Source organism: Myotis myotis, unplaced genomic scaffold (genome assembly GCF_014108235.1).
Source record: "Myotis myotis isolate mMyoMyo1 unplaced genomic scaffold, mMyoMyo1.p scaffold_m19_p_8, whole genome shotgun sequence".
NCBI classification, from domain to species: Eukaryota; Metazoa; Chordata; class Mammalia; order Chiroptera; family Vespertilionidae; genus Myotis; species Myotis myotis.
This window is the reverse complement of record NW_023416390.1, coordinates 76,507,087-76,529,105: the sequence shown is the minus strand read 5'-3', so window position 1 is coordinate 76,529,105 and position 22,019 is coordinate 76,507,087. Positions and strand designations below refer to the sequence as shown.

The 22,019-nt window shown below is 41.3% G+C and overlaps 2 protein-coding genes across 4 annotated transcripts in view; both read right to left on the bottom strand.

Annotated features, from left to right (window-relative positions):
- LCT (lactase) overlaps positions 1 to 1,786 on the bottom strand; it is a 48,953-nt gene extending 47,167 nt beyond the window's left edge. The window contains exon 1 of the mRNA XM_036320682.1: positions 1,114 to 1,786. Coding sequence (XP_036176575.1) covers positions 1,114 to 1,786 — 673 coding nt within the window. The remainder of the gene's footprint in view (positions 1 to 1,113) is intronic.
- A 6,135-nt stretch (positions 1,787 to 7,921) lies between these two features.
- Positions 7,922 to 22,019, bottom strand: part of MCM6 (minichromosome maintenance complex component 6) — a 36,855-nt gene continuing 22,757 nt past the window's right edge. For 2 of the 3 annotated variants that reach the window (XM_036320137.1, XM_036320138.1), the window contains exons 12-17: positions 21,423 to 21,551; positions 18,042 to 18,203; positions 15,312 to 15,447; positions 14,060 to 14,215; positions 11,940 to 12,079; positions 7,922 to 8,430 (exon numbers count right to left, since the gene is read on the bottom strand). In XM_036320137.1, the coding sequence (XP_036176030.1) occupies positions 8,314 to 8,430; positions 11,940 to 12,079; positions 14,060 to 14,215; positions 15,312 to 15,447; positions 18,042 to 18,203; positions 21,423 to 21,551 (840 nt within the window). In that variant the 3' untranslated portion in view covers positions 7,922 to 8,313. Of the gene's footprint in view, positions 8,431 to 11,939; positions 12,080 to 12,121; positions 12,283 to 14,059; positions 14,216 to 15,311; positions 15,448 to 18,041; positions 18,204 to 21,422; positions 21,552 to 22,019 lie in introns of those variants that run through there. The other variant, XM_036320139.1, reaches the window with a different exon arrangement.

Here is a 22,019-nt window from a genome sequence, read left to right as displayed (position 1 = left end):
CCTGGAAGAGAGTTTAGCCACACGCTTTAAGGTCTTAAAGAATGCACGTCTCTTGATCTAGTCATTTCAATTCTAAGAACCGATCAGAAAGAATTCGTCAGAAGGTAGGCAAGCATTTATATAGAGGCATGCTTATAATTTGCAATAGTAGAAATTAAACATATATTAAAATGAGCGCAATCTTTTACACTTTATGCTCCATTCACATTGTGGGAACCTATAAGACCACTGGAAATCATGCTTTTTATAAAAATGAGAAGATACTCAGAAAGTAGAATATACAGGCATGCATACACTGAGTGGCCAGATTATTATGACCACCCCATCAGTACTTCACTGACACTTCCAAAACTACTGAATATTGAAAACTTCCTAAGCAAATACTCTCAAGATTTTATTATTATTATTTGCATAACTACTTCACTTCATTGTACTGGTGGGGTGGTCTAAATAATCTGGCCGGTCATAATCATCTGGCCACTCAGTGTATATTATATGCTACACGTATATAACAAAAACAAGAAAGCACACATAACCCAGAATTGGTTCTCACAACTGGTGTCCTCAGATGCGCCCAGAGAGCTTATCCCAGTCACGGATGCCCTGGTCCCGCCCAGACCCGCTGAATCAGAACCTCAAGGGAGTTACGCGGCAAGAACATGGACACTGGAACCGTGCCCTCCTCGCCACCTGCCAGAACATCACGATTTATCTTTGTACTTGTCTGTCTCCCCCGGAATGCAAGCTTCAACCAGACCGTGTGAGCGGCTTTCCTAAGAAATGGGGGGCGGGGGGAACCTGGGAGGCCGGGGGGGCCCTCGAGGCCTCGGATGGCCAGGAGGGCAGGGCAGGAGGACGGGGGACGGCAGAGAGACTTCGGCGGCCGCACCGACTCCCGGCTGGGCAAGGGGTGCTTCCGGGGGATGCGGGGCGCCGCGCAGGGAACCCTCCCTGCCCGTCTCCACGGGGGAGCCTTCATCACGGTATCGATGTCTCGCTATGAATGGAATGACGGGCCTACTGAGTGGGGGGAAGCGCCGAGCCCCGCGAGGAGGCGGAGGGGCGGGGGTGGCGCGGGCTGCGGGTGCCAGCCGCCGGGTGGCGTGGACTCACCGGGAGGGGCGTATTTTTCGTGGAAAACCTCATAGGCTTTTCTGTGGGCGTCGGCGAGGGTCTGCAGGCGGGCGGGTCCTGACTGCTGGGCGGGCAGCCCCGCGATCACCTCCTCCAAGTCGCTGAAAGTGAACCAGGTGTCCACCAAGTCCCCGAAGGAGCGGAAGGCGAACGCGGCGTAGTCGGCGAAGCGGTCGGCGGGGGTTTCGCCGCGGGGCCCGGGGTCCGGGAGGCGCCCGCCGTGCAGCACCCCCAGCGGCCGCAGCCCCGCCGCGTGCACGGCCTCCAGGAGCCGCCGGTAGCAGCGCAGCGCCCCGGGGTCCGGCGCCTCGGAGCCGCCCGCGGGCAGCAGCCGGGCCCAGGACAGGAGCACCTTGTAGTGGGTGACGCCGCGGGCGCGGAGGCCGCCCAGGTGCCGCGGCAGGAGGGCGGGCAGCGGCCCGGGGCACGCGTCCCCCGCCGCAGGCAGAGGGCCGGCCGCTGCCAGGAAGCTGCCGGCAGGCTCCCAGCCGAACCCGCCGCGCGGAAAACTTAGGAAAACGCAAAGGGCTAAATTCCAGGTCAGCTCCATCTCCGAGGACCTGTTGGGAGGCGGTGGAAGCCTTACTTTATAGCCACAGCAGAGGCTGTAAAAGGCTACGTGAGTATTAACACTTAATAGGTAACTGGTCATCGGTGATAATGCAATCAGTGCATCGTTCATCGATGTAATGTCGGAAAATGTAAAGGCGATTTAAGCCGAGGAACCTGGAAAATGTCTGAAGAAAGACACGTTCTCCACATATTTTTTGTCTTACAAAGCATTTTAAAATTTGTTTCCATAACGCAACAAAAGCGAGTCCCTTGCCAAACTTTCCCCCCTTTGAATATGATGAAACATTTTGTAAAAGATTCAAATAATATAGAAACATATGAAATATCCCTGTAAGTTTTTTCCCTCCCGCCCGCCTCTTCCTGGTGTAAGCAGTTCGACATCGCCTCCTTCCCGTTTTCCTTCTCCGTGTGGCCGACTGGTAATGCGGGAGTTTGAAAGCTGGTTTAAATCGCACCCGGAGAAAGGCACTTAATGTCTCTGTGCCTGCCTCTTCACCTGTAGAATGAAGTAGCTGGTAGTGAGAATGAAATGAGGTCATTCTTTAGCATGCTTAGAACAATGTAACTCAGTGGTAGCTGTTACTGCATATATTCGATGCAAACATATGTAGGTGTGTAACATTTAAAATGTATAATATAATTTAACATATACAGGATTATGGTTGTTCCTCAGCTTTCTTTTTCACTTAGTAGCTGCTGGAGCTCTGGCTACATCAGAATGTATAGACCCACTTCTTTGTAGCATTCATTCCACAGAAAGGAGGTAACATAAGTTAACCTCTTGAATATTAAACACTGGTTCTATCTTAATTTTAATTGGTTGCAAATGTATATAGATAGACACTTATATCTATACATACATATCTTTGTCCACATGTGTGACTATTTCTTTAACATAGATTCTTGGGAATTAAGTTGACCCAATGGCATACCTGTTTAGAATTCTGATTGAAATATAGTCCTCCAAAACAGGCTTCTTCAAATTTAAATTCTACAGACAGAAAATAAACTTGACATTTTTGACACTTGGAAGAATGAAAATATTATCTTTATTGGTTTCTTATTTTTCTGTTTAAAATTTAGCTCTTCATGTTTTTGGGCTGCTTGTTTTTCTTCTGAGATTTATGTTTATATCCTTTGTACATTTTTATTATTTTATTACTGAAATAACAACTCTTTAATAGAGTTTGGATGTCATATATTAAAACATGATAGAGCCCTGGTCAGGAGGCTCAGTTGGGTGGAGCATCCCCCTGTACACCCACAGGTGGTGGGCTGAGTTCTCGGTCAGGGCATGTGCCAATCCTGCAGCCCGTCACGCTTCTCTCTCATGTATCCTCAGGTGAGGATTAAAAACAAACACACACACAAAAAAACATGATAGGAAAAAATTTTCCCCGGTCCTTTAATATGGTTTATGGTGTCTTTTAAAGTACATTCCTGGTACCATAGTTTAAGTCTCATGTCAAACCTGTATTCCTTTATCCTGTTTTAAATCTTTACATCTTTAGCTCATCTTGAATTTTAACTGTATGTATATTGTGTGGCATGGCTTATCAATTTCTAACATGTTATTGAATAGGCCATCTTCTTCCACTACTTGAAATGCTACCTTACCAGAAACAAAATTTCTATAAAGACATAGATATGTTGGGACTTTCTACTGCTTGATTATCCATTCCTGTGACAATACCACACAATTTAAATTTCTGTAGTTGTGTAGTACTTTTTACTTTATGATAGGACATAGCCTCTCCTTTCATTCTTTTTCCTGGACTTTTCTTGGTGTGCACACACACATTTACTCTTTTCCTATTTTTTTTAATAGAAACAATTTTATTTCATTTACTGGAATTTTAAAGTTGGCCTTGACGTCAAGCTTCAAATCTGGTAACCATCATTCTGTTGTCTCTATCAATGAGTTTGGTTTTTGTTTGTTTATTGCTTTTTGTGTATTATCCCACATATGAGTGAAATCATGTGGTTCTTATCCTTTTCCATCTGACTTTTTTCACTTGGCATAATACTCTCAAGATCCACTCATGTGGTCACAAATGGCAATATTTCAATTTTTTAATGGCTGAGTAATATTCCATTGAATATATGTAGCATATCTGTATCCAATTGTCCATCAAAGGACACTGTTTCCATGTCTCGGCCACTGTGAATAAAGCTGAAATGAACATAGGGGTACATATACTAGTATCTTTTTTTTTTTTTAATATATTTTATTGATTTTTTACAGAGAGGAAGGGAGAGAGATAGAGTTAGAAACATCGATGAGAGAGAAACATCGATCAGCTGCTTCCTGCACATCCCCCACTGGGGAAGTGCCTGCAACCCAGGTACATGCCCTTGACCGGAATCGAACCTGGGACCCTTCAGTCCGCAGGCCGACGCTCTATCCGCTGAGCCAAACCGGCTTTGGCATATACTAGTATCTTTACAGATGAGTGTTTTCACATCAAGATCCTGGCCATTACCAACTCCTTCAAATAACAATCAGAATCTAGGTTTTGCTGAAATGAAGCTGATTTTTAAAAATATATTTTTTATTGATTTCAGAGAGGAAGGGAGAGGGAGAGATAGAAACATCAATGATGAGAATCACTGAACGGCTGCCTCCTGCATGCCCCCCACTGGGGATCAAGGTTGCAATCTGGGCATGTGCCCTTGACCGGAATCAAACCCAGGACGCTTTAGTCCACAGGCTGATGCTCTATCCACTGAGCCAAACCAGCTACCATCAGTTTGACCTCTGTATCTATAAGTCAGTTTCTATTTTATTTGTTCATTAATTTTGCTCTTTAGATTCCACATATAAGTGAAATCATATGGTATTTTTCTTTCTTTGTGTGACTTATTTCACTTAGCATAATACCCTCTATTGTCGCAAGTGGTAAAATTTCACTTTTTTTATGGCTAACATTCCATTGCATATATGTACCACAGCTTTCTTACCCATTTGTCTATTCATGGGCACTTGAATTGCTTCCAAATCTTGGCTATTGTAAATAACACTGCAATGAACGTATTCTTTCTAATTAGTGTTTTGGGTTTCCTCGGATATGTACCCAGAAGTGAAATCTCTGAGTCATAGGAGAGACTTCATTTTGTTAATGTGGAGTATCAGTCACATTGATTTGTGGGCATTGCACATCCTTGAATCCCTGGAATAAATCCCACTTGATCATGGTGTATGACCCTTTTAATGTATTGTTGAATTCAGTTTGCTAATAATTGTTGAGGGTTTTGCATCTAATATCAGGGATATTGGCCTGTAATTTTCTTTTCTTTTGGCGACCTCCTTAAGTTTTGTTGTCAGGGTAATAATGGCCTACTAAACTGAGTTTGGAAATGTTCCCTCCTTTTCTACTTTTGAGTTTGAGAAAGATTGGTATCAATTCTTCAAATGTTTGGTAAAATTCACCATTTAAGCCATCGGGTCCTGTACTTTTTTTGAGAGATTTTGTTTTGTTTGTTTTTTTAAAATATGTTTTTATTGATTTTAGAGAGAAGAGATAGGGATAGAAACATCAATGAGAGAAACATCATTGATTGGCTGCCTCCTGCATGCCCCCTACTGGAGATGGAGCCAGCAACTCAGGCATGTGCCCTAACTGGGGATTAAACTGGTGACTTCTTGGTCAACAACACTCAACTACTGAGCCACACCAGCAGGGCTGCTGAGAGGTTTTTGATTATTGAGTCAATCTCTTTACTAGTCTGCTCAGATTTTCTGTTCCTTCATGATTAAGTCTCAGTAAGTTGTTATGTTTCCAGAAATTTATGAACTCCCTTCTTGTTGATGGATATCTGTTGGGATTTGGTTGAAAATACATTAAATTTATAAATTAGTTGACAATTTCAACATTCAAGTAGTCCCACTCAGTAACATGCTATATCTACCCACTTACTAAAGATCTTGTATGCTGTTATCCACTTTACCTCCCTGACAAGTAACATGAGGAGGAAGGGGTTATGTGGAAATGCAAGCACTCATTCAGACGGACAAAAAGTGACTGTAGCCCCAGCTGGTTTTGCTCAGTGGATAGAGCATCAGCCTGTGGACTGAAGGGTTCCAGGTTCGATTCTGGTCAAGGGCACATGCCCAGGTTGCGGGCTCAATCCCTAGTAGGAGGCGCACAGGAGGCAGCCACTCAATGATTCTCTCATCATTGATGTTTCTCTCTCCTTTTCTCTCTGAAATCAATAAAAATGTATTTTTTTAAAAAACCCTCTGACTGCATTTGTAGTAATTACCTCGTTTGCTCTGGAGCCTGCACTCCCATTAATGGTAGAATTGGGAAGGGGATGGGATTCATCAAAACAGAACTCAGGTTTCCTATGCTTCAAATTTTCCTTTGGGCAAATAGTTGATCAAATTAAAGTTCAAACTCTTGTCAGGCTGTTTCTCTTCTTTCAGGACTTCTTAACACCATTTTCATTGAGTGGGAGTCAGTACAGAGAAGGGCTCTTTCTTGCTGTCTCCTAGCTTTTCTCTAGAACAGCCGTGGGCAAACTACAGCCTGCGGGCGGGCCCGTTTGAAATGAATAAAACTATTAAAAAAAAAGACCGTACCCTTTTATGTAATGATGTTTACTTTGAATTTATATTAGTTCACACAAACACTCCATCCATGCTTTTGTTCCGGCCCTCCGGTCCGTTTAAGAACCCATTGTGGCCCTCGAGTCAAAAAGTTTGCCCACTCCTGGTCTAGAATGTTCTTCCTCCTAACACCTGTTACTGAATGTCCTGCCTGACATTTGTCCGTTTTTTACACCAGGATCTCGGAGCTGCCTCGCTAGCAAGTCTGAGATCCCAAGGTATCTTCATCCCAACAGCCTCTAATACCCTCATTAATTAGGAACATACCTTTGAAGGAGCTTATAACCCTGCATTTGCTAACTGTGCAGCTTCTCTATTCCCAATGCCCCTACCCTATCTTTTTCAAGCCAATGGAGAGTGAAATTACTATTATTGAACTCACATACCACATACGAACACGCCTTAACTGGCCCTACAGGCCAAGAATGACATCTGGTAAAAGCTGCAATAGAAACTGCATCATCAGTATACTGATAACTAAGTTTCAGGAAGTTAGTATCATAAACAGCAATAACTTTTACCTCGAAGAAAGCCATAAAATTTGGAAATGGTTTATAATATATAAAATCACACATTTCCCTTAAAATAAAAGTTAGAGCCCTGACCGGTTTGGCTCAGTGGATAGAGCGTCGGCCTGCGGACTGAAAGGTCCCAGGTTCGATTCTGGTCAAGGGCATGTACCTTGGTTGCAGGAACATCCCCAGTAGGAGGTGTGCAGGAGGCAGCTGATCGATGTTTCTCTCTCATCGATGTTTCTAACTCTCTATTCCTCTCCTTTCCTCTCTGTAAAAAAATCAATAAAATATATTTTTTAAAAAAAGTTAGAAAATAACTCTTAGGGCACAGAAGTTAAACTATTACAAAGTAATGATGCCCTAGCTGGTTTTGCTCAGTGGATAGAGCTTTATCCTGCAGACTAATTCAAAGGCACATGCCCGGGCTGGGGGATCGATCCCCAATAGGGGGCGTAGGGGGCAGATGATCAATGATTTACTCTCATCATCAATGTTTCTCTCTCTCTTCCTCTCTGAAATCAATAAAAATATATTAAAAAAAAATAATAAAAGACTCATAGTTACAAGTAGATGGAAACAATCTCTCTCTATATAAAAGCCTAAGCAACTGAACAACCGGTTGACCAGTCGCTATGATGCACACTGACCACCAGGAGGCAGATACTCAATGCAGGAGCTGCCCCCTGGTGGTCAATGTGCTCCCACAGTGGTAACACCACTCAGCTGACCAATGGGAGCCAGACGCAGGGCTCATGGCTGGCGAGCGCTGCTGTGGTGTGAGCCTCTCACAATTGGGACTGACTGGGTGCGAGCCCATGGCAGGCACAGTAGGGCTGGGATGAGCGGGAATGGTAGGCAGGAGTAGCAGGCGGCATTGGACTGCTGGTTTCAGCCCAATCCCCGCAGGCCATGCCAAAGGACCCCACTGGTGCATGACGAACCCGCGGCTGGCCAACCTCCTGTCGCCAGCCAACCTCCTGCAGTCCCTCCCTCTGGCCGGCCGGCCCGGATCGCCAGCCAGGCAGAGGGACCCCACCCATGCATTAATTCGTGCACCAGGCCTCTAGTAAGAATATAAATAAATTCAAGACAAATGCAAAACAAGTTATTTTATTTTGGTGAAAAACTGCAATAGTTAGCAATTGAAAGTTATTTCCCCAATAAAATACTACATACCATAAAAGTAATGGGCCTTTTTCCTACAAATGAAAGCAAAGGTCTTAGTTACTGAAACCACACATTATTAGGTTCCAACTTCACTTAGATAAGAAGCACGCTAAACAAAGGCCCACGTTGGCATAGAAGTGTATGACAGGACTGCAGCACACAGGACCTTCAACTGGGTTCGTTACTCAGCAATGCATCTTCCCGAAGCCTTGCTCCCAGAAACATTCTCTCCCTAGCAGAGCTCCATTCAGACCCCAGGCTCCAGGCCAGGAAGCAGGGGGCCGCAGTTTCTTTGGTTAGTTGCTTTCAATTATCTCAATCTTCAAGCAAGTAATTAGGGTTCACTACCAAGTAGGGATCCTCTTCATAGCTCTCACTCCCTTCCGTGGAGCCTTTCAATCCAGCTTGGGTGAGCTCAATGAGAACATGATCCTGTGAAGCAAACATTCGTCCTCAGGTTTCCACAGTGTTACAGACATGCTAGATACACAGCACCTGACCCTTCTCCTGAGTGTTTGCTACTAGCATTTTCTTTCATTTCCCCTCCAGACACTCTTAGAAAAAGGACTATACTTTAAAATCATTATTAAGGATCTGCTAAACCTGTCCCCATTAGGATATAGACCTTTTCACACCATAAACCTCCTTTTAAAAATTAAGAAATATGGACCTGGGTGATGTGGCTCGGGTGGCTGAGCGTCATACCAAGAGGTGGCTGGTTCGACCTCCAATCAGGGCACATGCCCAGTTTTGGGCTCTATCCCAATAGAAGGTTGTGCAGGAGGCAGCCAAGTGATATGTCTCTGTCTGTCTCTCTGTCTCTCCCCTCCCCTCCCTCTGTCCCTTCTTCTCTAAAACCAGTAAAAATACATTTTTGAAAAAAGAAAAATTAAGGATTATGTAAGTAAGCTCAACAGTCATTGTGATTTTAATAAGGTTTCCTGGCATACTACATCAAGTACTTGTAAATATAATTTCAAAAGGCAAGATGTATGAATTTTATGATTTGCAACTGTGTAAAATACTCTGATATGTTTATCACTCTGATAAAAGTATTTAGTTTCACGTAATATCTTGATAATTTTAATTACTGGTCATTGAACTCTTTCTTTACTACCCATTCATAAATCAGAAGTAGAATCTGAAGATAAATTTCCCTCTGATCTAAGAGCTAATAATAATAAATTAAAAAAAAGAACATGCCAGGTGGCTTAAAAATATTGATGACGGATTTCAAGCCTATGATGTACTTATACATCAACCTAAAATATCTACAAATGAGAAGGACTCCTAGCCAAGCCTGTATGGAGGAACTCGGGGAACAGTGATTTGATCCTAAGAAGGTGGCAAAGTCCCACAGAATGAGCACTAATGCCATTAAGAGGGACTGGATACTTTCAAGCACTCTATGTACTAACACACCCTCAGAGGGAGAACACTTGACCAGCACCGTACAAGTTCGCTAGTCTTTTGCGTGAATTAGCTCAGGCAGTGAGTCAAATTAATCAGTGTAGATCAGTTAATTTCGAAATGTGGCCCAATGTGGATTTCCACATGGATCATTTTATCTTACACTCATCCCAGGGGGCTCTAGGGAAGGAAGGGCGGGCCTGGTGCAAAAACACTGCCCACTGTTTGAAAGACAATTCTGAGCACGCACCACCCCGGTTATGGAGTGATTATTAGCTTTGTTTTCATATGTATTGTTTATTAAGTTCTGATATGGATAGCTGTTCCCATCAGCTCCTGAAATTATACACTCATTTGCATCTGCTCTCACAGGTAAAGTTTTTCAGATAAGACAACCCTCAGATGTGATACCTACAATATGTATATAGTGAGCACTGAAGCAAAATGCAGGACAATTAAATCTCTGCCATTGGAACAGAAAAATTCAATTATTCAGGAAATATTGGACCCCTCTATGCGCCAGGCAACACTGTAGAAAATGAGCATACTGTGGTTAAAGTCCCTGCCCTCATGGTGCCTGCCTTCTAACGAGAGATAAACCCAACACCTAAGGAATATACTGTCAGGCAATAAGCACTATGAAGAAACACACAGCAGGGCAAGGGGGTGACAGCAAGGAGGCTATTTCAACAGGCTGGGCAATAAAAGCCTCTTTCAGGACGGAGGAGGGGATCTGGGCAAGGGCAAAGGGCGAGGTGTGTCAAAGGAACCGTGACAAGGCCAGTGTCCCTGAGGAGGATGGGAAGAGAAAGGGGGCAATAAAATGAAGTGAACAAGACAGACAGAGGCTGGTGGTCTGTGTAGGCTTCTGCAGGCCATGGTATTGGCAACTGGATTTTATTCTAAGTGGAAGGGAAGAACTGGAAGGTAGGGCACTAAAATAATTTGACTTGTTAAAGATGCCTAGCTACTGGGCAGAAAGCCAATACAAAGAGGGACAGACATAAGGTGGTGAGAAAAGAATAGAAAATACACATACTGAAGGTAGGGCTCATAGAATTTGCTGCTAAAAGAGAAGTTGTGAGGGAAAAGTGGAATCAAGAATGATTCTAAGGCATCGGTTCTCAACCTGTGGGTTGCGACCCCTTTGGCAGTTGAACGACCCTTTCACAGGGGTTGCCTAAGACCATCCTGCATATCAGATATTTACATTACGATTCATAACAGCAGCAACATTACAGTTATGAAGTAGCAACGAAAATAATTTTATGGTTGGTGGTCACAACATGAGGAACTGTATTTACAGGGCCAGAAGGTTGAGAACCACTGACTTAGGTAGTGAATGTAAATAGAAAAGAGGTCTGAGGAATGAGCACAGTACTCCATTTAAAAAGTGACAAGAGGGGGAGAGGTTGGGGGTTAATGGGGGGATGAGGACACATTTGTAATACCTTAACCAATAAAGAAATTTAAAAAAAAGTGACAAGAGAAAAAGATTCAGAAAAAGAGACTGAAGAGAAATAACCAGTGAGACAGGAGAAGACCCAGGGGAATATGGTGACTCAGAAGCCAAGGGAACAAGTATTTCCAGGAGCAAAGACCAACTGTGACAAATGTTGCTGACAGGTTGAATACTGAGAAGGGCCAATTAATTTGAGCAGAGAGAAAGTACGTATATAATGGTCCTTTAACAGAGCGGGAAAGTGAACTGAGTAGGGGAAAGTAACAGCACCGGCAGGGCTACTGTAAAGTCTGTAAGATACAGAATTGTCCACTGGAGACTTGCGGTCGTGCATTTAAATAAGAATGGGCAGCCGAAACCGGTTTGGCTCAGTGGATAGAGCGTCGGCCTGCGGACTGAAAGGTCCCAGGTTCGATTCCGGTCAAGGGCATGTACCTGGGTTGCGGGCACATCCCCAGCAGGAGATGTGCAGGAGGCGGCTGACCAATGTTTCTCTCTCATCGATGTTTCTAACTCTCTCTCTCTCTCCCTTCCTCTCTGTAAAAAATCAATAAAATATATTTAAAAAAAAAAAAAAAAAAAAAAAAGAATGGGCACATGGTTGCATGCTTTTCTCTAGATATTTTTAAATGCTTGGATGTGAGTATAAAGAAAGAATTAGATTTAACCAAGACTGGGGTCTGGCCAAACAAGTAACACAAAGAGAGAATGAAGTTGAAGGTAAAAGACAAGAGTGATTATTAGAATGTAAACTGGATAATGAAGGTAAGGAAGGTGAAATATAAAAATTAGGTAATAGTGGTTGATGCTTGAAAGTTTGTAATGAGAGAGAAAACAAAGGTTAAAAACCCTCAAATAATAAAACCCTAAATCCACCTTCCCAGATCTGACTTACATTCTGCTTGTTATAATAGGGGAAATAAGTCAATCAAATGCTGTCAATTCTGTTACAATTCATAATTCTGACTAGACCCAATGATTCAAAATAAATGAACATCTAACCAACCTACACAAGAGGCATGAGCTCCCTCCCTCATCAAAACCCAAGCAAGCAAAGTTCTGTACGTACATAGTGGGTGAGTCGATAAATTACTTTCTCTATGATCCTCTTTTTATTTATAAGTTCCTCTTCAGAATCTATTTCTGATTCAATTTCCTTCAAGTACCAGTTAACAAGCTCACTCCTCTTTAATGCCGACTCATCCTCTTCTGCAACAAAAAATACATTTTAAAAGGGTTAAATTATCTTTCTAGCAAATTGTACTGCCAATCCTGGGGGCTTGCACACACAGATATGTACAGATTAGATAACCACCAACCAGTCAGAAAGTATATCTGCCGAAGTAAGATTTGCAATGTTCCAGTATAAGCCTGAAATAATCTGTCATATTACTTGTATGCTTGACTTTATCCTGAAGAGAAAAATCAAATTAAATAGAGATGGTAAGAAACAAGCCTTAAAGCTACTAATATTTCAGAGTATAAGGTGTTTCCTTCACCTTTTTATGCTTCATCATCTAAGAGAATGTCTGCCAACATCAACTGAAGGCATAAATTAGGAATGAAACAACAGCAAGCAAAACTTCTTAAATATAACTTTTCTTCTTTGGAAAAAGACAGACTGGAATTGAGGTCAACTGAGAAGCAAAAACCATGGGAATTGACCAACCGGTGTGGCTCAGTGGTTGAGCGTCAACCCATGAACCAGGAGGCCATGGGTTCGAATCTTGGTCAGGGCACATGCCCATGTTGAAGACTCGATCCCCAGTAGGGGGTGTGCAGGAGGCAGCCTATTGATGATTTTCTCTCATCACTGATGTTTCTCTCTCTCTCTCTTTCTCCCTTCCTCTCCGAAATCAATAAAAACATTAAAAAACAAAACCACAGGATTTTATTCAAAACAAAAAATTAACAATTGATTCCAGCAAGGTCTATTCATACTACTGAACTGTGTGGTTCTAAGAGTCCAAAGCCGAACTCTAAATTCACAAGAAAAGTTGGAACCTGCATAACATTATAACACAGAAATAAAATATAACCTAAAAAAAGTCTACTTAGTCTTGATTCTAGCAATTGCTAATAAAATGCAAAATAAAAATTGGAAAATTCTAGCTTTACTGATAACTTCCTTTGAAAAGTTTATTATGGCTGTAGAGTAAGTACTTGCTTAACATCGTCAATAGGTTCTGCCATTTTAATTAAAACATCTAATTGGCTGGGTGAACAGTGACTTTTTTTCTTTTTTAAAGAAACGAAGACCTAGTAGAATTTATCTATGGAATGCAGACTATCTGGGTGCTAATCATATCTTTGCCCCTTCAATGGTCTGCCATGTTTAAAACTTGTTGTGCGAGAGAGAACTAGAATAATAAAGTATAACATGAACATAAGAACCTGTGAGCTCCCAAATCTTTTTAAATGAAAAGAGAGCACCTGTCTGTTCTAGTGGCTCCTTTACCATCTTCTCTCCTCCCGCCCATTGGCCAGTTATCAGGGGAAAGAGGGCAGAGGTCACAGGGCTCACCCCTTTAGTAAGCCAAGACAGCCTCTGGTCTTCCTTTACTCCATCTCAGACAGGGTGCCGTGATGACAGCATCTGTCCGAAAGCCGGAATATTGGAACTTATAAGAAATGTCTGATGGCCAACCACCAAATTAAAGTTTTAAGCTTGACTCCTTGATTTCATTATTTTTCCTTCTACCTTGTGGGAAAGCAGTTACAGGTAAGAAATGTACTACTATCCAGATATCACACTTAAACTATGGAGAAATGAGGGTTTTAGTTTATTCCTAGTCTGGAACGTTTTTGTGCTGATACAGTCTTTTGAGTTCAATTACTTGCCTATGAAATATAAATAACCTAGGAGTTCATACATTTAAAATAAAGCTATAGTAAGGAATAGTGATTTTTGCATCTGTAAAAACATTATAAAGGACTTCTCTATGTATTATAGAATCCCAAATCCTGCTTCCAAGCTATTAAAATTGGCCAACATTAATTAAGAATAACCCATAAATCTTGTCTGACAATGAACTCGTGGGGAAAAGTCCAGGCTGGCATATGCTGACACCCTGCCAAAGTAAGATTGTCTAACAATTTATCATTTCTCCTGACGAAACACAACCTTTAGCAATCAGAAGTGGTTTATGTGCACACAGCTTATCAAAGGACTGAGCCTGGGGGCCTCACCTTCTTCCATCTTTCTGAGGTGAAGCACAATTAGGTTAGAGATTCGGCAGTATTCGGAGAAGCCCAGCCTTAGGGAGGCTTTCGGAACAGAATCTCGGTCTGTGTCGTCATTGTGGCCGTTGATTCCATTCACAGGAGCAGGGCTGTCAGCGTGACCTAAGGGAAACATCAACCACCTAGTCTTCCTTCTGTTCCTCCAAAACTCCCGCATCAAATGTTTATACATACACAAATAGTGCAATACTAACTTCAAAACAAAGATATATTGGGTATTTAGTAATTTTACAAATAAAAATTAAAAGCAGCCCTAGCCAGTTTGGCTCGGTGGCTAGAGCTTCAGCATGTGGACTAAAGGGTCTCGGGTTCGATTCCGGTTAAGGGCACGTACCTCAGTTGCAGGCTCCTTCCCTGGCCTGGGTCGGGGTGCATGTGGGAGGCAACCAATCAATGTCTCTCTCTCATTTCAATGTTTTTCTCCCTCCCTCCTTTCCACTCTCTCTAAAAATCAATGGAAAAATATCCTCGGGTGAGGATTAACAATGGAAAAATATCCTCGGGTAAGGATTAACAAACAAAAAAAAGGGCAAATTCGTAAGTGCTATTAGTAAAGACAACTAAGTTAGAAGAAATGGGAAGGATGAGAGATATAAAGATTTCATGATCTAGTCCTAGCTGGTTTGGCTCAGTGGACAGAGTGTCAGCCTGCAGACTGAAGGGTCCTGGGTTCGATTCTGATTAAGGGCACATGCCCAGGTTGTGGGCTCAATCCCCAGTAAGGGGTGTACAGGGGGAGCGGATCAATGATTCTCTCTCATCATTGATGTTTCTCTCTCTCCCCCTCCCACCCTCCCCCTCCCTTTCTCTCTAAAATCAATAAAAAAAATATTTCATGATCTAAAATGCATTTATAATATTATATACAAATTTTTATCCTTTTATGTAAAACTTTAAATTCTGGTAATTTTGTTTTAATGTATTTGAGAAAATGTTTTTAATTCAAAAGCAAAATAACAATAGGTTGGGGAATTAAGTCCACTATCACCATTTTTGGTGTATTTTGTCTTGTAAGAATACATTTTTATGTTAATTACTTAATTAAATTTTAACATAAACAGTTAATTACAATTCAATATCCACTTTTTCCTTTTGCCACAGAGACTTCAAAACCATCAACAAGTGCACTTTTACCATGGCATCTCAGAGGGCATTCTGGACTCTAATTCCAAAACAGATTTATAAACAAACGTCTCACCATTGATGCCCTCTGGGCTCTCATCGACTTCCATTTGGACTTCTTCATCTTGATCTAAATTGACATCAGGTGTTTCTACACGGATGATGGATTTGTTTAGTAACCTGAAAGCTTCCTTCACATGTTTAGGTTGGACCTAAACCAATCAAGATGAGGTAAATCAGTAAGTCAGTCTTTTTGGTTTACCAAACAGATTTTCTCCAGACAAAATCACAGTGGTATTTGGTTTACTCACACTCTCCCTCCCTCACACAGACATGAAATATGACATAGTACCATACAGTCACCAGCATGGCTAAAAAGACCAACAATATTGAGTGTTGGAAAAAAATGTAGAACAACTTTCATTCATCGCTGGTGGAAATATAAATTGATACAAGCACTATGGAAAACCGTTTTTGGCAATCTTTACTAAACTGAATACACGTACAACCTAAGACCCAACAATTCCACTCCTAAATATATATATACCCAACAGAAATGTTTACATATATACATTATATGATCAAAAGATATGTATATCCCATAAGAACCCAAATTGGAAACTAAGTGTTCATTAACAGAATAATTGGTGAGTCACTGTGATATATTTGGAACTACCTTATGTATGTGGTCAAATAATCTTGACAAAGGTGTCAAGACCACCCACTGGGGAAAGGATAGTCTTTTCAACAAATGGTGCTGAGAAAACTGGGTATCACATACAGAAGAATAAAACTCAAAATAATAAATTAACTCAAAATAAATTAAAGACCTAAAACTATAAAAAACAATCTACAAGAAAACAGGGTTTGAAAAGCTTCATGACATTGGATTTAGTAATGGTTTCTGGGATATGACATCAAAAGCACAGGCAACAGCCTGGCCAGTGGGGCTCAGTAGTTGAGTGTTGACCTATGAACCAGGAGGCCACAGTTCAATTCCCGATCAAGGCATATGCCCTGGTTGTGGGCTCGACCCCCAGTATAGGGCATGCAGGAGGCAGTTGATCAATGATTCTCTCTCATCATTGATGTTTCTGTCTCCCTCTCCCTTCCTCTGTGAAATCAATAAAAATAAAGCAAAGGCAACAAAAAATAAAACTGACAAATGAGACTACATCCAATTCAAAAACTTCTAAGTTGAGGAAATTATAGAGTAAAAAAGGCGACCTACAGAATGGGAGAAAATATTTGCAAATGATATATATGATGGGGGTTAATATCTAAAACATAAATAAAGTATACCCATGCCCATTGTACCATTATTCAAAATAGCCAAGAGGTGTGGAAGCAACCCAAATATCCACTGATGGATTTAAAAAATGTGGTAAATACATACAATGGAATGTTACATGGAAGGAAATCCTGTCCATGCTATAACATTGATGAACCTTGAGGACATTATACTAAGTGAAATTAGGTTACACAGGCATGCTCACTGAAAGTTAAATGAGTTGTACACTTACAATATTTGCACTTTTCTATACGTATGTTCTGCTTCAATAAAAAAGCTTATTTAAAAGAAAAATGACATGTCCATGTTTTTGTTGTTGTTGTTGTTTTTTTGGGGGGGAGGGGTTGCTTCAAGTACTTTTATAAATAACCTACAGTCTCTCTAAATCTCCCTCCCTAAACCACCTGAGCCCCGTAACAAGATAAACCCAGCAGAGCCATTTTTAAAAAAGACAAAAAACTATTAACAAAGACACTAAGTCATTTAAGAACAGTCAATATCAAGACATATCCTAATAAACTCACTGGCCTAGGAAAATAAAAAAGAATACTTTTGAAAAAGAGAAAGAACAAGTTATTCATGGGAGCAAAATTAATCAAGGGCTGGGCTCAGATTTCCCCACAGCAACAGTTAATGTTAGGATACAGTAGAAAAATTCATAAAAAAAGAAAATATGAGCCAAAGGTTGTACATCAAGCCAGGCTATTATTCAGGTAAAGGCTATAAATAACATAACACTAAGAGAATATCATTCTCATGAATGTGGGTTTTTTTTTCACTGAACTCTTCATAGGTAGATTTCAATCAGCCAAGAAATGGATTAGAAAATCATAACAAAATAATCTCCACTGAGCCTTGCATATATTTAGCTACAAAACTAAGATTAAAACAAATGTGGGAATTAAGAGTGACAGAACACAATGTAAATGATATGCGTCTGAAGATAGAGAAATGATATATAGAAACGGGAAGGGAAAAGAAGAGAACAGGGAGACCTGAGAGATAAATGTGCTGATTGCCTCTCATTTGTACCAGTCAAAATATGATAAATCAAGTGATAGATAAGCATATCTGACTGCACAAAGGTAAACGCTAAGACATTATTTTCTAAAATTAGTTGGTTGAGAGGTAGGGAGTAGGAAATATGAAACATGCTGGTTTTATCACTGTTCATAGTAGGGAACCAATAGATAACCAAGTTACTGCTAAAATAAAATACAAACTTTCTGGATATCAGAACTGCATATATAAGCAGTTTCTTGAATGAACAGCGTTAACAGTAACACTCTATAAGTATTACCAAATCTATAATATGACTATCTCATTACTATTTAACTACACTCAATAAATGCTCGACAGTAACCTTCTTCAAGGGAGAAATCCCAGGGTCACATATCTTACGAGCACTCAACAGTTATATAATGCTAGTATGTCCCAAACCAAAGATAAAAACATGCTTATAAGCCAACAAATCAATTTCTCTTCCCATCCATTGTGTTAAAGTGACTCTGATACCTCATCACAGCAGTGCATCCGAGCCATTGCTTCCGAGAGACGGATCATGCTCTCAAGCTGCCGCACTGTAATCCTCCAGGACGACTTGCTGACTCCAGAACCATCCCTCTGGCGGAGACGTTTATACTGTTCCACAATGAAGTCCTCTGACTCTCTGGAAATCTGTTTCAGAACATCACTGACGTCAGAGCATTTCTACTTGACGGGAGCTGTGTTAAACAGAGGTTTAAGAGCCTTCCGGGTGGAGACATTAGGGGTACTGAGAAAGTCAAAACTTTGAAGCCAATGACAAGGAATTAACACTGAAATGCCTTTCAACAGAAACTAAGAAGGCCGGTGAATTCCATGTACTATTTTATAAATAGGAAGGCAGCAGGGTTAGTATTTAAGGAAAATGGCAATTTCTAAAAGACTAGTGTCCCGGTGCATGGATTCATGCACATTGAAATTAATTAGAAGAAATATTTTAATATTGCTATTCACATCTTGCTAATGAAAAGAAAACAGGATTCTACTGAGTCTCCTATCTACCTACTCCAGGACTTCTGTGAGAATCAAATGAGATGAGGCATGAGAAAACGCTTCACAAACATTTGGTTAAACTGTAAAATGTTTGCACCTGGCTATAAAGTAAGTCGGGTTCCTGGGCTGAAGAAACTCCAAGGATGCTAGTTGCTAGGGAGAGGAAGCTGGATGTTGCCACGTGACGTCATTACCCAGCGTCCACAGCCACCGTTTCCGGGCTGGGCTGTGGGCTGCATTTTGGGCCATGGGTGGTGGTGGCGGGGCCTGTGTCCCATGTGGGGGAAGCTGAGTGTTGGTGTGTCAGTGCCAGGTCCGTGATGCTGTTTATTTTTAAATGGTCAGTGTGCAACATGACAGCTCCTGCGTTGAGCATCTGCCCCCTGGTGGTCAGTGTGCATGATAGCTACTGGTCAGATGGACGGACACTTAGCCTTTTATATACATAAAAGATATGTAACAAGCTGACAACGGGATAGGGTGTAATCTTTTCACCCAAGATGCCAGAGCCCATTAAACAAGGCGCAGGCTATTCCTGAGATTCAATTAATTTATGTTGCCTTTAGGGAAAAAAAAGACAATACACATATATATTATACACTAGCTATTTCAGTAAACCTTATAACTTGTCAAATAATAACAAAGAACCCTTAGTTTTTTTAAAGAGGATTGATCAAAAAAATAAATTTAAAAAAATAAGTAAATAAGTGGATCATTCTTTTTTTTTTCTCTTTTTTTTAATATGACATTGATTTCAAAGAGGAAGGAAGAGGGAGAGAGAGATCGAAACATCAATGAGAGTGAATCACTGATCAGCTGCCACCTACATGGCTCCTACTGGGGCTCAAGCCCCCAACCCAGGCATGTGCCCTTGACCAGAATCAAACCCAGGACCCTTCAATCCGCAGGCCGACGCTCTATCCACTGACCCAAACCAGCTAGAGTGAACCCTCAGTTTTTCAGAGCAAGAAACTCAGCATGTTAACAAAGAATGCATGCCAAGATCAGAGAAGGGCCAGTACACAGTCATGGAGAACAAATGCTTCTTCACACAAAGTGATCCATAACCCTTAGTTTTAAAAGACTCACTAAACTTCTTTTGGGACAGTGAGAGTCAATCCCAATATTATAAACTAGAGGCCCAGTGCACAAAATTCGTGCATGGGTAGGGTCCCTAGGCATGGCTGGCGATCAGGGCCAATCTGTGGGGCGACTGGTGGAGCAATCGGGGGTGCCCTGCTGGCACCCTCATTGGCTGACCTGGCGCTGCCTGCTCGCCCCGCTGCTGCTGCTGGTCACCTCCCTCTGTGGGGTGACTGGTAGGGTGATCGGGGGCCCCTGCTGTCACCCGCCTTGGCTGCTCCTGCGTTGAGCGTCTGCCCGCTGGTGGTCAGTGCACATCATAGTGACCGGTTGTTCCACCGGCCATTCGGTCTATTTGCATACTAGGCTTTTTGTTATATAGGATAACTAAGTGAAAGTGATAAATAATGAAAGACTAAGAATAACTTCCAAGCCCTGGCCAGATGGCTCAGTTGGTTGGAGTAGCATCCCGTTAACCAAAAGGTTGCTGGTTCAATTCCTAGTTAGGGCACATTAAAAAAAAAAGAATAACTTCTAAACGTCAAGCCAGACAATAATGTGTAAAAACCTAGAATCAACCAGAATCAAGCAAACTCCATATTCTATTTTAGGAAATTGCCAACTGGAGGTTTATTTATTTATTATTATTAATTTTTAAATTAATTTCAGAGAGAAGAAGGGAGAAAGAAAGAGAGATAAAAACATCAATAAGCGCTCTAACTTGTTTGGCTCAGTGGATACAGCGTCAGCCTGCGGACTCAAGGGTCCCAGGTTCGATTCTGGTCAAGGGCATGTACCTTGGTTGTGGGCACATCCCCAGTAGGGAGTGTGCAAGAGGCAGCTGAATTGATGTTTCTCTCTCATTGATGTTTCTAACTCTCTATCCCTCTCCCTTCTTCTCTGTAAAAAATCAATAAAATATATTTTTTAAAAAAACAACCATCAATAAGCAAGAATTATTGACTGTCTGCCTCCTACCAGGGATCGAGCCCAAAACCTGGGCATGTACCCTGACCAGGAACTGAACTATGACCTCCTGGTTCAACCACTGAGCCACTCCAGCTGGGCTATTAAATGGAGGTTTATTTTAAAAATAAATGTCTAAGTAACTATCCTGGATCCAGTGCAGATTCAATCTAATGAACTACATCAACTACTGTAAAATAACAATCATGTTCACTCACAATTATCCAGAGGAATCCAAGTTTTTCCTCAGAGAAAGATATGAGAGCATTCAGTAGACTACTAAACACATACACAGTTTTATGATTCTTAGGAATGGTTAAAATAAAAGAATGTCTGCCCCAGCCAGGTGGCTCAGTTGGGAGTATTGTCCTATGCACCAACAAGGTTGCAAGTTTAATTCCCGGTCAGGGCACATGCTCAGGTTGAGGGTTTGATCCCCAGTAGGGGGTGTGTAGGAGGCAGCCAATCAATGATTCACGCTCATCATTGAAGTTTCTATCTCTCTCTCGCTCTCCCTTCCTCTCTGAAATCAATAAAAATATATTTAAAAAAAACCCCAAAAAATCTCACCCACAACAAATTGTTATTAGCACATAACAAGGAAAAGAAATGGAATTATTCAGATGTTTTTAAAATGCCCTTTTCTTAATTCTCTGAAGAAACAAACTTCTAAACAAACAAACAAAACCCCCAAAGAAACAAAAAACCCAAACAAGTACAGGTTCAGATTTCTCCATGTAATCCTTTTGTCTAAATGCCATTTAAAATATACCCATGATGCTCTATTCTAGTATAAAAAATGCAGGTTACCTTTGGCTTAAACTGCCTTGCAAAGAGAAGATACCTCCTGATATCATCAAGGGAATAAACACGATCAATCGAATCTTCAATCCTTGAATGCAAGTCTACTATACGCCTCGCAATAGCATAATCTGTAACCTAATTCAAAACAACAACAAAAAATCACTTTGATCAGTCACATCAATATCCACTCCAGACTATCCTAGGCATTAAGAAATTAGTCATAGCTAAAAATATGCTCTAATGCGCCACTGAAAGATGTATTCATAGGTACAAGGTTTCTGAGGCAAGTTTGGTACGTTTCATTTAAAACCAAAGTAAAATGTTTACCTTTGCCCCACTCCAAGAATATTCTTGAAGGAATTAACTGACTTTAATAACAATAGCAGATTTCTAGGGCCCTTAGTATATGCCAGCCACTATTGCCTAAGTGTGTATAGAAGCATTAATTCATATAAGCTTCACCAAAACATTATTATTAGGTAGTTATTACCCCTATTTTACAGATGAATAAATTGAGGCTCAGAGAGGTTAAATCACTAGTCCAATATCACAGCAAGCAATGGAGCCAAGATTCGAACAGTCCACCTTCAGAGTCCATGATCT